At 44.1% G+C, this 15,608-nt stretch overlaps 1 protein-coding gene across 9 annotated transcripts in view; it reads right to left on the bottom strand.

The window, feature by feature from the left end:
- LOC125978189 (collagen alpha-1(XXV) chain) overlaps nucleotides 1–15,608 on the bottom strand; it is a 61,844-nt gene that overhangs the window by 11,393 nt on the left and 34,843 nt on the right. For 8 of the 9 annotated variants that reach the window (XR_011086369.1, XR_007484924.2, XR_011086400.1 and 5 more), the window contains 11 exons: nucleotides 12,653–12,724; nucleotides 12,299–12,415; nucleotides 11,602–11,637; nucleotides 7,596–7,622; nucleotides 6,952–6,996; nucleotides 6,437–6,481; nucleotides 6,110–6,136; nucleotides 5,542–5,586; nucleotides 2,961–2,993; nucleotides 2,855–2,890; nucleotides 936–980 (listed from right to left, as the gene is read on the bottom strand). Coding sequence is in view for 4 of the 9 variants with exons in the window: in XM_068649819.1 (XP_068505920.1) it covers nucleotides 936–980; nucleotides 2,855–2,890; nucleotides 2,961–2,993; nucleotides 5,542–5,586; nucleotides 6,110–6,136; nucleotides 6,437–6,481; nucleotides 6,952–6,996; nucleotides 7,596–7,622; nucleotides 11,602–11,637; nucleotides 12,299–12,415; nucleotides 12,653–12,724 (528 nt within the window). In the remaining 5 variants the exon portion in view is untranslated. The remainder of the gene's footprint in view (nucleotides 1–935; nucleotides 981–2,854; nucleotides 2,891–2,960; nucleotides 2,994–5,541; nucleotides 5,587–6,109; nucleotides 6,137–6,436; nucleotides 6,482–6,951; nucleotides 6,997–7,595; nucleotides 7,623–11,601; nucleotides 11,638–12,298; nucleotides 12,416–12,652; nucleotides 12,725–15,608) is intronic. The other variant, XR_007484925.2, reaches the window with a different exon arrangement.

The raw sequence follows: 15,608 nt of genomic DNA, 5'->3' as shown, positions 1-15,608 counted from the left end.
GGAATTCTTGTTGTTGACTTACGAGGAGCCAGTGGATGCTATGAGGTGCGACGCTCCATCTGATTTTCACGGGAGCGCAATGGTGGTGTATTGCTAAACCATCTGTACCGGCTCGCCGTCACGCACTCGGGAGGCCGCAGTACGATGCAGAGAGCGGCAAGCGTGCAAGCTCAGAAATAGGTGAGTGCTACGTTAGCAAAACGCTGTTAGATCCATCAAGCATTCAAGACTCTTAAGTTAAAAAAAACCCCAAAAAAAAAACCTTGAACAAGCATAAAAAAAAAAGGCCTCGTCACCATTTGTGCATTCAGTGCAAAATTAAATGTCCATTTTGTCTGATTAAACATGCACAGGACACATTGAGGCATGGAAAGTTAATAAAAAAAAAAATCAATTCCACAACCAATTACAATGAAAGATTGTTTTATGTGATTATTCTGCTCCAAAAGCAGCACTAAGGGCAGATCGTGCAAAAACCAAAGCAATATTTCCCCCAGAAAACAATGCAACTCTAAATAATCTGTCCCCGACAGCCATTCAAAAATGTCAAACATTTTAGCGCAAATAATCATAATTTAAAATAATAAAATTATTTAAAATAAATATAAATGACTAATAAAACATCACTTTGAGCTTTTAATTGAACGTAATGCCAACTTTCATGTCAAAGCAAATCACAGCAGGTATTTCTATTCTTACGGTAAACACCAACTCACTTCCGATTAATCCTTGAATGTCAATCAAGCTTTGAACACAAGGGGGCGCTAATTGGATGATTGCTTGCAAATGATGGAGCCACAAACAAGCACAATGCTAACACCTTTGCTTGTGACACAAGGGTGCTTTGAGTTTTTGCCGTGGCGGGCTGAAGCAGATGGAAAGCGGGTCAGGAGAGGGTGTGACGAGATTCGGGGTGGAAACAGCAGAACATTTACCTTAATCCCTGGCAGTCCAGGCAGCCCTGGAAGTCCTGGCTCTCCCTACACAGGAAGAGTTGCGACATGTTACAGCCAAGCTAAGCTAAGAGGCGCTTTGGGAGTCCACAGAACATTTGTCCTTTCCATGTTCAATTGGCAATCCAAAATCCCCAATTTATTTATTTATTTATTTTTTTAAAATCTATCACAAGACAAAGTATTTTTTTCAAAATTAAATTTTAGGATGAGATTAAAATTAATTTGGAAAAAATATATATAACACAGGATTGAGTTTGATTTTAATGTTGAATTAGTTTGGTGTGACCTGGAAATGTTGGCAAAGCACCGAAAGCTAATTGGACTGTTTTGCTCCTTCCCCACAATGGATGACCAAATAAACTTGAGATCTGAGGTGTCTTAAAAGTGGATTAGCGAGGAAGAGCAAAAGGAAAGTGCGTGGATAGTCAGTGCTTTTCCATTCACGAACTGCATGTGTGCATTTCAGCCACAGAGACTCTACACGCTTCGCTTTTTAGCAACAAATACATATAACATAAAAAAAAATATCTGTATTATTGTAAAAGTGTATGGCTTGGCGTTTATGAAAAATCTCTTGTATTTATTTTTTGTGTGCTATAAAAATGTCCCCCTCTTTTTAAATTTTTTTTTTCATTTTGAATTTGCCAATTTCAGATGGAAAGAACAAATGACACCGACCCAAAACTTTTGGGCTTCTATCACATCTCATCTGGTCGACCTGCTGTGCCTCATCGTCCGTCGCTGGTGGCTGTCACCAGGAGAAAGTAGCGCACATGCACTTTCACACCAAACCATGCCGTCTTCATGGATTAGTTTGGTTAAGTCACTCAAACCGGCAACCAGCGATGCCATTAGCTTTTATCTTTGCTGGAGGAAAAAAAAAAAAGCTGCAGCTGTCACACACTGCGCAGTTGCAAGAGCGCTTTTTGGCTTTGGCGGAAGCGGCCGGAGCTCGGGGTAACCGAGAACGTCAAATAATGCTCCGACGATAAGTCTCGACAACATCTCAGGTTGGGAATGATCTACATCTCGGTTCTAACGTCCATATTTACAACGCATGGGACGGAAGGATTAACTGAAAGGCCACTCGGGGAATCAAGGCTGTAAATTTTCACGGCTGCAAATGAAAGCGTTGTAAAAGTCAAGAACAAAAGCCTTTCTCGCTGTATCTTCTGTATTAAGGACACATCGGGGAAAAACGTCCAACTGCGGCGTTTAACGCGTGACGATAACTTTGCGTGTGAGTCGGGGAGAATCGTTTGTCAGCACGATTGCAGTGGTTGTAAATTGTCTGCTAAGAGGAGGCGAGGAAGCTCTCGCGTTTGTCGGCGGGGGTCACAATAGTCACATATTCATGTGCTGGAGAATAAAAATGTTTTTTTCATTGTATGTGCCAGACCTAGTCAAAAAAAATTACATGGATGAAGATCGGTCAATGATTCTGTTTTGTTTTGATTCCCAGGAACATAATATCGATTGGATTATCGTTTGTAGTAGTTATGGCACATGCAATGTATTCTTGCAGAAATGTTCCTGTCGAGTTCCTCGTGAGAACCTGCTGCTCGCTTACCAAAAGGCTAACACATTTCAAACCCAAATCAGACATTTTTTTGGTACAGCCACACAAGGATTGCATGGCGCGCCTCGTGCCAAAATAAATGAAACGAGAGATTGCCATGATGCTCCAAAAGTGGAGCGTCGGGTTCTGCTCAGCGGGACTTCAGTGGACCTCAGTCCTTGGTTTGGACTTAAAACAAAAAGGCCTGACTGGATTGGAATTCTCTTGTCAAAACTTGATTCTGAGCTATTTGAGCTTGCGCGACATGCTGCTCTAGCGCCTGGACCTCGGGTGGCACAGACATCAATTTGCTTTCTAGCTGCAGCAAAGCCGTCATTACCTTGTGTCCGCTTCTTCCGGGCTCGCCGGGTTCGCCCTGGAACAAAGGCAATGACCACGCTTGTCAATGTTACAATGTAAACTTGTCGTGACAACTCGTTCTTTACCTTGATGCCTGCCGCAGAGGAGCCTGCATCCCCCTGCAAGGCAAAAAAAAAAAAAGGATGAAAACAAATAGGGCTTGGGATTGACCCTTGAGGGACACCACAAGTGACAGGGAGCGTAACGAACTTTGCTCCTCTCTAACAGACAAACTGTTCTGTCAGTGAGATATGAAGTGAAGAGAGTCTGATGGTGGAGTGACAGTGGTGAAGGATCATATGGTGGTCAACTGTGTCAAAGGCTGTGGTGAGGTCCTTGGTTTTGCTGACCACAGCAGTTTCGGTACTATAGCCAAAGCGGAAACCAGACTGCGACTTTTCCAACAGTTTGTTTTGAGATGATTGTGGAGTTTGGCAGGACCTTAGCTGGACCAGGTTGAGCAGTGTGGCTGAGGTCAAAGGTATGGGGGGGGAGGGACTGGAGTGAGTGGATGTGGTTTACTTTTGTCTCAAAAGGGGAAATAGAAATGCTGCAATGCTCCTTTGAATTTTCAGTTTGAACCTTAAGAAGCTGTTATAAGGTGGAAAAAAGTTGCTTGTTACAAAATTCTACTCGTTAACATCTTGTGTCTAAAATGTCCCGAGGTGTTTCATTAGTGCCCCTTAGTGTGCTAAATTATTTACTAGCAAGGACAAAGAGTGAATGAGTGCATGGACAATTCAGAACATGAGTAGAATATGGAATAAATGTTCAAATAGCTTTCTGCTAAAAGAGCACTTTGAACCTGACAGCCACCATGTCAGAAGAATTATGCGAAGATGCAACACGCACACTTCACTCAAACGGGAGCCGTTTTCCTCACTGCCGACGTTCACGGGACAATTTACAGGGACTCCCCGATTTCAGAAAATCCCATCCAATCCGATCTGAGCCACAAGACCCGCAACCCGAACCGCAACTGCGTGTGGCGCGGCTAGCCCAAACGTCCCGACTGGGCCAATTAGCATGCCGAGGCAACATCCTGCGATTAAAACAAACGTCGCCTCAGCTCCGATTTACAAGCAGCCGCGACCCACGCTGACGATTGCGAATTGAAGATAAAAGCGCAACTGCTGCTCGCTAAATTGGGCAATTTTCCAGCTATTTGCCCAAGCGAGGATGTCTGGATGGTGGCGAGCAGCTGCGCGCCGAGTCGTCAACATTTGCAATATTTCAAAAGGACAAGCTAAGGAGAGAATTTGTAAAAAAAATTAAAAAAAAAAAATGGAAAGGAAGGTTTTGCATATTTCGATTGTTTGATCGGATATTTTGGGGGACTTTGGAGCAAAACTTTGATGCAGTTTTGTTTTGGTTGGTGACGTTTCAAAAGACTGCACCCGGTTAGTAAATCAACGTCCACATCTGTTCAGGCTCCGGCGTCACCATATGGCTTGCCACTTTCTCAAGCCTGTGAAGTTCTTTTTGCACGCGTGACAATTAAACATTAGAGGCCTGTGGTTTGCCTTTTAACTGCTGGTTTGCAGCAGACCTTTTTTTTGTTTTTCCAGATTTTTTTTTTGTGTGACCAGCATTAAAAGTGAAGGTGTATCTACCGTCATCCCATACCCCCCCCCCCCCCCACCCAATTCCCGGCTCAACTTGCAATCTCCAGCCAATCCTGTCTTTGCAAAGTTCCCTCAAAAGCTCCTTCTCTGCGGTTTTTGCTCTTTCCCAGCGCGTCGCCGCTATTTTCCCCGCAGTGCGTGCTGCCTATTGTTAACTTTGGCATCGCCGCGTGCGCTCATCTCGTGTCCCGAAAAAGAAAAAAAAAAAAACACGCGCATACATATATAGCCGCCGACGGATCGTGCTTCTGCTTTTGACAATGACAAATATTCCCCGGCAATCCAATACTTTGAAATGGACTCTTCCCTTCTCCGCCGGTTGCATTTACAGCTCCTCACACGGACGATCCCTGTCTCTCCTCATCATGTAATAAGCACGTCTGGTCTCAACTCACTTCCATTTGTCCAGTGGCACTGCAACAATTTTTGCTTTGCTTCCAAGTCAAGCTCGATCCCGATGGAGCGTTAGCCGCTATCTCATTTTCCCACACTTGAGGTTTAGCGTCCATCTTCCGTCTTTCTTGGCAAAGGTGTTAAGTGAGAAACAATCAGAGGCCAGCGGCGCGAAATTGACAGTGACGTTTTGAGTGCAGCGCTCCTGCCATCACTCAGACGTCAAATTTGGGGGAAAAAATAAATAAATAAAAATACAAAGTATCTAAATTTGATACTTGTGTGGATCTTACAGATCTTTTTGCACACGCTGATTTGGCACCAAATAACATTCCAGTCCATAATCGCTATTTGAAAGAGGTTAAAATCTCTTTTGACAGACACTCGACATGTTTTCACTTGAACAATAATCAAAGAGGCAGCGTGAACGCTTGAGAAAATGATGTGCAATAATAATCAAATGAAGAATGCTTTTAGGGCCAACTTAACCACGCTGGAAAAAAAAAATCTTTTTGTTGGATCACTTGCTGCTAGATTTTGTCCTTGGGCTCCCCCTACATTTGTGGAGTGGAATTTATTTTGACAGGTGTCACCTTGCAGTATTCAGCAAATGAGGTCAAAGATTTTCGGTAATTTGAAACGCACGTACCTTTTCCCCAATTTCACCTTTTGGTCCTTCTTCCCCCATATCACCCTGGGGTAAAAGAAAAAAACAATTTCAAAACAGGCAGAATGACAACCCCCCCCCCCCCAGAGGCGTGTTCTGCTTTATTCCTCGAGAGCAGCTAATAAAACTGCACAGGTTGCGTATTGGGGCACGGGGGCGGGGATTGGTGGGGGTCACTTTTATGAACATCTTAAATTCAACGTCTCTCAGATGGTTTGCACATGGTCTCAGTACTTCGGTTAGGGGCACTTTTAATGAGTCTCAATTACTGGGCGGTTGATCACCAAATCGTTTTTCAGTCAAGGAGGGGCTCCTTCGAGGAGTTGCAAAACATCACGGTCGGTGAAAAATACCGGATGCTACAGCTCCACAGCGGGTCTCGGAGGAACCTGCCGGGTTTTACGGCCAATGAGTCATCGCCGAAGTGACACCGCCGACCGATAATGGCCAAGAAGCGCCTCCACTTTACAGTAAGCAATGGTTACTCTAACCCCCCCCCCCCCCCCGGCGCTGGAATTAACCCGGTGAAGGATCTGAAGGAGACGCTTACCTTTTCACCTCGCTCTCCCATTTCACCCTGTTGGCAAAGAAAGCAGCGGTTATTACTGACGCCGCAGTGGGTCCGATCAATTGGTGTTGGATTAGGACAATTCTCAGCGTTTATCCCCAGACGGAACATCGAGTATCGATTTCCTCTCCAGTCATAGTTACAATTTTTCCACAAGAACATTGTGATGTCGATAACCATGCACAGAAAAAACAAACAACATATTTGTCCCGAAAAAAGGAAGGCGGGAAAGAAAAAATATGGAGAGGTAAGTTTAAGGAGGAAAAAATATGCAATGGCGTGATGACACGGAATACGTGTGCACCAGACCTTGGCTCCTGGGATGCCGTCCAGTCCCGGGATGCCAAGATCCCCCTATGAACAGCACACACACACAAACATGCAAATTGCCACATCAGCGATATTATTTTTATTATCGATTCGACTCTTTCCGATCGGCCACACAACGCTGACAAACAGCTGATATGCATCGCGACTTGAAATTCAATCCGTCTTTATCGAGCCGTACAAACTCTCATATTCTTGATGTGGGATTGAGATTAGAAAGATGGCATCGCTTTAAACGATTCCCCATCTTTCCTTCACTCCTGAATAAACAGGCTTCATTTCCCCCCTGGTGAGAAACACCTGCAGCGTGTCTTGTTTTGTTTGCTTTGGAAATTCGATGCAGGACAAGACGTACTTGCTCGTTTTATGAGGGAAAAATTAAAATATATATATACAGATTTTTTTTCCCTCTCACACGAGAAACACAATAAAAAAAGTGCCAAAAAGCCAAGGTCGAGAATCCAAAATGAAAAGTATTTTTCCTGGAATGAACTCACCTTCAGTCCATCAACACCTGGAATGCCAGGCGGCCCCAAAGAACCCTGGAAAAAAAAAAAAATTTAGAAAAAGCCTTTAGGCACATTCTAATTGCACTGGAGAAAGCATTAAGCAGCGTGACAAATGTTACGCATATTTAAGTATTTCAAAAACAGTTTACATTGACACGCTGTTGTCACGGTAACCGCCGTTTTGATTTCCAATCCTCTTTCAAAACACCTCATACGGTTCAAATTAGACGTCGTCACCTCAGTCACCTAAAAAGCCGCACGATGAGAAAACCTAATTGAGCGAGCCTCGGGGCCAGGCCGGCCAGTCATTAACAAACTGCCGTGTCATCGTTGACCCCGCCTGGCCCCTCTTTCCCGGCGGTGAGGTCCTGCCGACGCGTGACAGCACAGACAGGAAGTGTCCGATTGGGTTACGCTGAACAAACACTGGCAGCTACCTGATGGCTGGATATGGCCAACATCTGCTCCTCACATCAGCGCCGGCCGGCATCACGCTTTTTCCCTCGCTGGTAGAGTTATAGCCCTTAACGTGTCTATTGCCGTGCGTCGGATCGCGTATCGTCGTAGGTGCCGCGATCAGGTATTATTTATTGACAAGCTAAGGTTGTAAATTCAAAATAAAGGTAACGTACCTTAAGTCCTGGAGGCCCCTCTGGTCCCTGGAAAGAAATAGAGTTACACAAGGGAGGTCAAATACAGTAGACCCCCATTCATGGTTGCATTCCAGATAGATGAAATTATATAGTCGTATTTATGTGGTAGGAAGGTCTTAGCGAAGTGAGTCAAGGCAACAGATTTGGATTCAAAGCAGCGATGGAAGCGCATTTCCTCTTATGAATGAAACAAAGGGGGGGAAGTAGGAGAAGCCCATAAAACTCATTTTGGCGCCCTCCTCGACTGCAATCACAGAAACAATCGAGGACTACATCTTCCGCTTCAGACGGGAACAGATTGCTTTGTTTTGGTTTGAAGAAGTTTCAATTGTCCCTCCAGCAAGTCCGTCTCGGTTAGAGTTGGAGTGAGCAACTTCTGATTATCCCCCAAAGGAGAAAAAAAAAGTCTTTCCTTTGCTTTGTGAGGACCATCCTCAGCGGGGCTTGCTAAACATCTTTATGACCCGCCAGGTATGTGAGCATGTGCCACTCGCCCGAGCGCTAATTAGCTTGGCTCCATCTGAGAACACTCAAAAGCACCATTGAGAGCGAGGGAGCTAGTCAAGAACTCCCCTGCGGTAATCCCGGACCCTTTTGTTCCTGCCAAACGGAGGATCAGCACAATGCGTTTGTTCCAAAACCATAAGTACCATGAATGTGCACAAAGGGGCAGCGATCGGAAACAGAGCGCTATTCCGCTTTCGTTCGAGGTCGGGAAAACGACAATGAGGAAATTAGCTGCTTTTTAGGAAGTTCTCAAACAGTTCTTGAAAGCGTCTATTGTCCTTCTTAAATCTCTTCGGTTTCGTTTTATTATTTTGCGACTGTCCTCTTAGGTTTTACCAACAAAGCTATATGTTAGCATAACAGTGTGCTAACCACAGCAGCAGGGAGCTTAGGCTGGCATTTGCTTTATTTAAAGGGCAAACGTTTCAATCTTGAAGCTTTTGCGAGAAGCGTAAACAAAGCGGCGGCGAGGCGAGCTGGCGGCAGCGCCGTGCTAGCGAAACACGACGTTACCATCAAGCAACTGAATTGTGTTTACACATTACAAGCTTGAGAAAATGAGTTGGATCATTGGGTCGTTTTGGAATGAGCGGAATGTAATGGAAGGCCAGGAACAGTGCAGTTTGAAATGGAAATAACACCAAAAGGCAGATTTTTTTTTTCTTCCCCAGTTACGGAGAACACCACAAGCGTACTCTTTAGCTTCCCCACAAGTTCCAAATGAAAACTGTTTCCCAGATGGCCTGTGAATGCCTCAAGACCACCCCCCCCCGAAGAGCTGAACGAAGTGGCTGCATGGGGAGAAGAAAATTTGGGCGTCCTTACAGCTCCCCCTGCGAACTGACCCAAAATAAGCAGAAGACAATGGCCAGATGGATGAATTTACTTCAGTGGTGAAATAGATCTGTGCGTTGGCTAGCTAGCAAGGTTAGCTAGTACATGTTAGCCTGGCCGTCATGTTAAAGCAGCTCATGAAAACTGATTGACGTTTTGATTTTGATTCATAGCGATAAATGTAACAAAGTTTTAAGTTGGCTATGTGACAAAGTGGTAATCTGACTGGTTTCTTGAGTGACAGCTGTCGAAACCAGTAGAAGGCAAAATGTTGCGGAGTGAAAGGGAAAGTTCCCAGAATTAAATGGTACTGCCGAAATCCTCACTTAATTTGGTTGTTAAAATGTAAAAATGACAACCAACTTAATAGGTAAAAAGTAAAAATATAAAATTGACCAAATTTTGGCATAGGAGGGTGCGATTTGACGCCAGCAATATGAGAAAATTTAACATGACAAGAGAGGCTCGAGCTTTTTTTTTTTTTCCCCGGAGAAAATCTTACAGCAGTGAAGATTTGGATTGAAATCCTGCAAACTAGTCCCTCCTTTTTCTCTCCCTCTTTTCCCACCTCCGCCCTGCAAGAACTTGTAATCCTTCTAACCAGCACCACATGTCCTCGAAGGCTGCTGGAAAAGTCTGGAATCTCCTCCTCCATGCCTCTTAAACAATAGCACGCATCCGAAATGCGAAGCTGCGTCAAGTGGACACTCCGAGTCCAAGAGCAGTTCACATTTTCGACTCGGAGATCAAAGCTCCTGTTTTTTCTCCATGCGTATCACATTTTTAGATTGATTTTCAAGGACTTGTCTCGGGTGGAGACATGATGGAAATGTTAGGATTGTTTTTTTTCTTTTCTCTCTGTCACATCTTTTAACAGCCTTTGGTTCGTTTTGATTTCAAAACATTTTAACAGGCTTGAGTTACAAAATTTATTGGCATACTTATGAGACAGTACGTTTGTTGGGTTTTTAATTTAGAGCTGGGCGCACACTCTCCATTTATGATATATTGTTTTTGGTGAACAAAGATTTTTCATGATTTTTTTTAAATTTACAACCACAGCTTACTGTTAGTTTCCTTCATCGTTTCCCTCAAAGTACCATTATGACTGTCAATGTCTTAAATTATATGTATTATAGGCTATACAACAAACAGATGAATAGCTAGTTTTGAAATCAGAGACTAGTAAAAACTGTTTAGATATTTTAACATTTTGAATGGTAATCAAATTTGCGAGCAATATCTCAATTTTTTTTTAAAAGTGAGACAATTTGAGAGAGAGAAAGAGACAATTTGTAATTTTAGTATTGACACACTGAGGGGAAGAAAATAAGAGAATTTTAGTGAGTTGTACCAATCCGAACATTAAGGTCAAATATGATACTGAAATATTGCGATAATGACGCCGTAATATGATGTGGAAAAAGTCAGTATATGTCGACGCACAATTCGTTTTCACGAGCCACATAAAATAACGTGGTAGGCCGTATCAAGCCCCCGGGCTTTGAGTTTGATAGTTGAGCTAGATGGTTCTCTAAACGACACTTCAGAAGAAGGTTGAAGGAGCTTCCTGCATCCTTCAATGCACTTTGTGACACAATCATATTTCCCTTCCTGCACTTTTAACGCATGCATCTTTTTACGAGCAAAAAGGCCGTCAAATGTGTCCTCAGTAGCCGTTAACTAGAACAACGTGTTCCGAACGCGTCAGGGCGCCAACCTCTTGCAACAGAATCGGCTCGTACGCCGTGAGTCATTCTCGCCGTAGTAACCGTTAAAGGCCGTGTAATATCTTGCATATTTAATCCACTTTGAGTAAGATTGATCACGTTGGACGCTTCCATCTGTAATTTTCCACATCGTGTTGTCTTAATCCCGACAGGGCTTTTAATGCCATTTATGTCACTGAGCCCGTTCATGCAACTTAATGATGACAAAGTGCCGTGTAATGCTCATAAAGCTGCCACTTGACTTTGGTACTTGTGATTAAATTGTTAAGTGTTATGAGAAGAAATGTGGTATTCATAAATATGCAATATAATTCAGATGTATTTTGTCACTTGAGATGATAAAAGTTCTTTTATGCATATTAAGTGATGTCAATTTTTTCTTTCTTTTTTTTGCGCATTTGGGTACAGTCAAAAAAATTGCATTCCAGCGGCCATTCTCAACAGAAGATTTGAAAACGAAGATTCGCAAGGCCAATTTTGGCACACATCAGAAAATGGTCCTGAGCCAAGCCATAGTATAAATAGTATTTTAGACGTGAGCGTGTGTAAAAAGAACATTTCAAGCAGCCCGTCGGAATGGGTCTGAAGTTGCCGCGGCCGGCGTGTGTTTACTTTCCAAAGCCGAAGCTAATCACACCGCCGTGCTGGCTTTTGACTATTTGGAGACGAAAAGCTGCCGAGGCCGTGTATACATTCGGGCTAAGTGACGGCAGTCACGCTTGGGTTTACGTCCAAAGTGTTTCTGCTTGTTTATATCCATCACGTGATTGTCCTCTTCCTGTAAAAGGACAACCCCCCGCCCCGCGTTTGCTTTTAAAGATCCACTTCTCCTAGCTTTTAGCTCCTAGCTTAAACGTGAACATCAGCACTTTTACACATGAAAGGTGATTACATGTGGAAAGGCTTGTTCTTACCATCGGTCCGACGTCTCCTGGGTTCCCTGGATCACCCTGGAAAAAAAAAAAAGTTCATGAGATTGATCTTACTTACTCTTTTTCCAATGAATGCAACAAACGTACAGCTAGCATAGCAAAACGTACAGCTAGCATAGCTAATGAACCTATTTTACATTCAAAAGGAGAAACTCCAGCTCCTTTCCCGCTCGCCGAGTCACTGAGAGAAATGAATGATGAGAGAACAGAACGCGGCACGAGCCAAGGGAGGGTTTAATTTCTTGGAAAAACAACAACTATTGCAACTGTGACTGGAAGAGCTGACAACAATCATCAGAAAGTTGGAGAGCGGCAGCTAGCAACACTTAATTTCTCTGCGCTTCTACCGCCAGGCTTTGGCTGGGCGTAATGGGCAGGCCTTTCTACTTCTTCTTTGTCTCGCGCATCAATTAGCGTGATGCCACTGACGTGGACGTGGAAAATGTTGCGCTCCGACCAAACAGCGGCCAACTGGATGTAAATCTATACATGGAAGCATTCTCGTGGGAAGCGCAATCATGTTGCGCTTGTCGAGCGTTCGTTACGCGTTGGAACAAAAGCTTGCCGCCGCGGCGAGATTTAAATTAAATATGACCAAGACAAAAAAAATAAAATAATGCAACGTGACGGACATTTTAAGATCGAATCACAAATCTAGATTCTGGATCGCAATACTCACCGGTGCCCCCGGTACGCCCCTTGGTCCATCTTTGCCAGTGTCCCCTGGTGGCCCCCGTGGGCCTGGTGGACCCGGGGGCCCTGGAGGTCCAGGTGGTCCTGCTTGCCCCTGGTCCCCCTGTTCAGCCAGACAGACTAAGTCAGACCAAAGTAGGGAACAACTAAGGCACCATTTTGCTTTCTAGTTCTTGTCATGCACTAGGAAACATTCAGGAAATTTTGAAAACGTCCTTCAGAAGCATCCCGAGATGAATGCTACATGGTTCTCATGACTCGTCTTCCAGCAAGGTGGAAACAGAAACAAGAAATGCTACGATACGTGCGAGCAGAAGAGCCTCTGAGATTCGGCCACTACCTTAATGAGACGTCGCTTTATGAGCTGCTGGTCAGCAGAAAGAAAGCCATGATTGATCTTAGGGAAGACCATCTGAGCAGGGCAGAAGAAGGTTGAAGAAGGTTAAGATCCCAGTAGAAGAGGAAGGAGAGGCGGTCGGAAAGTGGATGCCAGAAAGAAAAAGACTGAATCAGAGGTCAACATTCTTGAACGTTTGAGGAGCATCTTTACAGATGATTGGAGAAATCCACACTTTTGCACCACATGGAAGTCTTTGCTAATTATTTGGATCTTAACAGCTAAAATTAGGCCTAAGTCTGTGGACAGCATGGGAATTTCTCCATCTCTGTGAAAATGCCATCATCATCATCCTCATCATTGTCGTTGTTCCTGCTGCAAAGTGGAACCCCTGAGCTGCTCATTGCCCAAACACCCAGATGGATTTGAAAAGCTCGCTGCTCCAGCGCACTGGCAGGAAGCAGCGTTCGTGCTCACTGAAAAACTACAGAAGGCCACATTGATGGATTTAAGGATTTGTGGTGAACCATTGGCATGAATTTAAAAACAGCACTTTGCCACATAGGTTCACCAGCATCGGATTTTTCTTGGCATTTCCTCTCTTCGCTTGAGTATCAATGGACACAAACCAGACCGGCTCAGTTTGAGGATTCTGCTTCTTGTCCCAGTATTAATGGATCCGTTGGCCACAATGTGGGGACGTTTTGGATGGAGGGCTGTTTGTGACAATGGAAGGGGGGGGGGGCTGAGTTCCTGGCAAGTGCAGCGGAGGGATGCCACAGTGCAGCGAGGCGACGCTGCCGCCGACAAACCTTGACGGTCAGGATCTGATTGCTGTGCAAAGCGGCTAGCGTGGGGAGACCGGGCAATCCCTAAACGGGTGAACACGGCACAACGCGCACATTCAAGACATTCCAACACAATGGAAGACACCATTTACGTGCAGGGGAGGGGAGGGGGGGGACAATACAATTTAGATCAGTCATTTTCCACACAGTTTTTTTAAGTTTCAGGTTTTACGTATTTTAAATATATATATATAGTAAAAAATGCTGTTATTTTATTATTATTATTTTAATTATTTTAATTTCTTCTTTTCCTATTTTTGGTTGTAAATTACTTTGTTTTATATTGTTCAAAAATAAGTATATACGTATATAAAAATTGCTGTTATTATTATTTTAATTACTATTTTAATTTCTTCTTTTGCTATTTTTGGTTGTAAATTACTTTTTTATATTGTTCAAAAATAAGTAAATAAAGTAAATAATATACACACACACACACACACACACACACACACACACACACACACACACACACACACACACACACACACACACACACACAAAGTATTTCAATTGTGCATCACCCCATCCAAAAAATAAATTCAATTCTATGTCCAATGGCACCAGAATAAAATGACCAACTAATCATTCCCTGTTGTTTGTGCCACATGCTCTAAACAGATGAGGCGTTTGTTGACGCCATTATCACACAAGTGACTTTGAACTCCGACGCGGCGGTAAATTGAGACGCGCTGTTGTTCTGACATCAAGGAAATTCGAGCAAGCGTTTCCCAATTTACCCCGGTCAACCATCCTCGTGACAGACACGATCCACTCATGAAAATGGAATAAAGGAAGGAAAACATTGGGGATTGTCGTTTGGAACTGGAAACAAACTTTAATCCCGTTCCAGCAACGTTTAAAACATTTGGGGCTTGACACGCTTTGTTAGAACTCAAAGTTCACATGAGTTTACGTGTAGCCTCTCGAGCTTCGATTTTTTAATTAGCGTCTCTGGGAGTTTCGCAACACTTTAGGAGCTGCGATTTTGTTTTCATTCATTTGGTAATAGTTGTCGTTTATTGTCCTTGACAACGGCGCAGAAGCCGACACGCGTCGCGATTCAGGTTCTACGTGAGCGCATTTGACCACAAATGGCTGAAAAAAAAATCTGCGGTTTCGAGTTATTTTACTTCCATTTGGGGATTGATCTTCCCATCCATTTTGAGTGGGGAGATCAAATCAGTCCAATCTAAACATCTCTTTGGTGCCATCATTCTGGTTTTGCTAAGCTAATTCAGAAGGCATGGCTCAAGATGACGCTGGCCGCTTTCATCGAGCCCAACGCAAACGGCCATGTTATTGAAGTGCAAATATCTCCCAAGTTATTGACAACCTCAAACATCTTGAGAACAGAAAAGTGGATTTTGGTCACGTTACGTAAGCTCGCGTCTTTTGGTTTTTAGCTTGTTGCGAAAACCTCGCGCTACCTTACGCTACCAGGACAATGGACACGTTCTAACCGTTCCCAGATTTCCAAAAGTTAAAAAAACAAAACAAAAATAACCAAGATGTCGGTTACTCGCTTTCGCGGTGGAAAAGCAGCTACAAGGACAATCAGCACCAGCCGCCGCGTCGGACGACGGCCAGAACACGCATCCTCGCGACCGCAGCAGAGACAGCGCTAGCCCGCTAACAGGCGGCGAGTCTTGTCGGCATCTGCGGCCGGGATTAGCGGCAACACGCACACATGGCTTCAATACAGCCGGCGGGGGACTCGCACACATGCGATGGCCTCAGATTTGACATCGATACCACACGGCGCTTTTATCTGCGACCCGGTTCAAGCTAACGCTGCCAAATGGACCCATTTTTTTGCATTTAGAGGTCACAGGTATTGTCCCGCCACCCAAGAAGGCGGGCGAAGACCACACAGCACATTCTTAACACCGTCTGCGTGTTTAAAAAGTGGCCAATTCGTTGGTGGCTTGTTTACTTGACCTTTCACCTTTGGGTCCAACAAATGGCGGACCTGACATGTGGTTAGCAGGCATGGTGGAAAACTCTGTGCTGATTCTAAGACTTTGGCACTGAAGAGGTTCGTCAGTCCTGATGGAAGGTTTGTCAGTCCATCAGTTCTAAAATAACCATGACGAACTGTCATTTAGCAA

Source organism: Syngnathus scovelli, chromosome 1 (assembly GCF_024217435.2).
Source record: "Syngnathus scovelli strain Florida chromosome 1, RoL_Ssco_1.2, whole genome shotgun sequence".
NCBI lineage: Eukaryota > Metazoa > Chordata > Actinopteri > Syngnathiformes > Syngnathidae > Syngnathus > Syngnathus scovelli.
The sequence above is the reverse complement of the archived record's forward strand: the minus strand, read 5'-3'. Positions and strand labels throughout refer to the sequence as shown.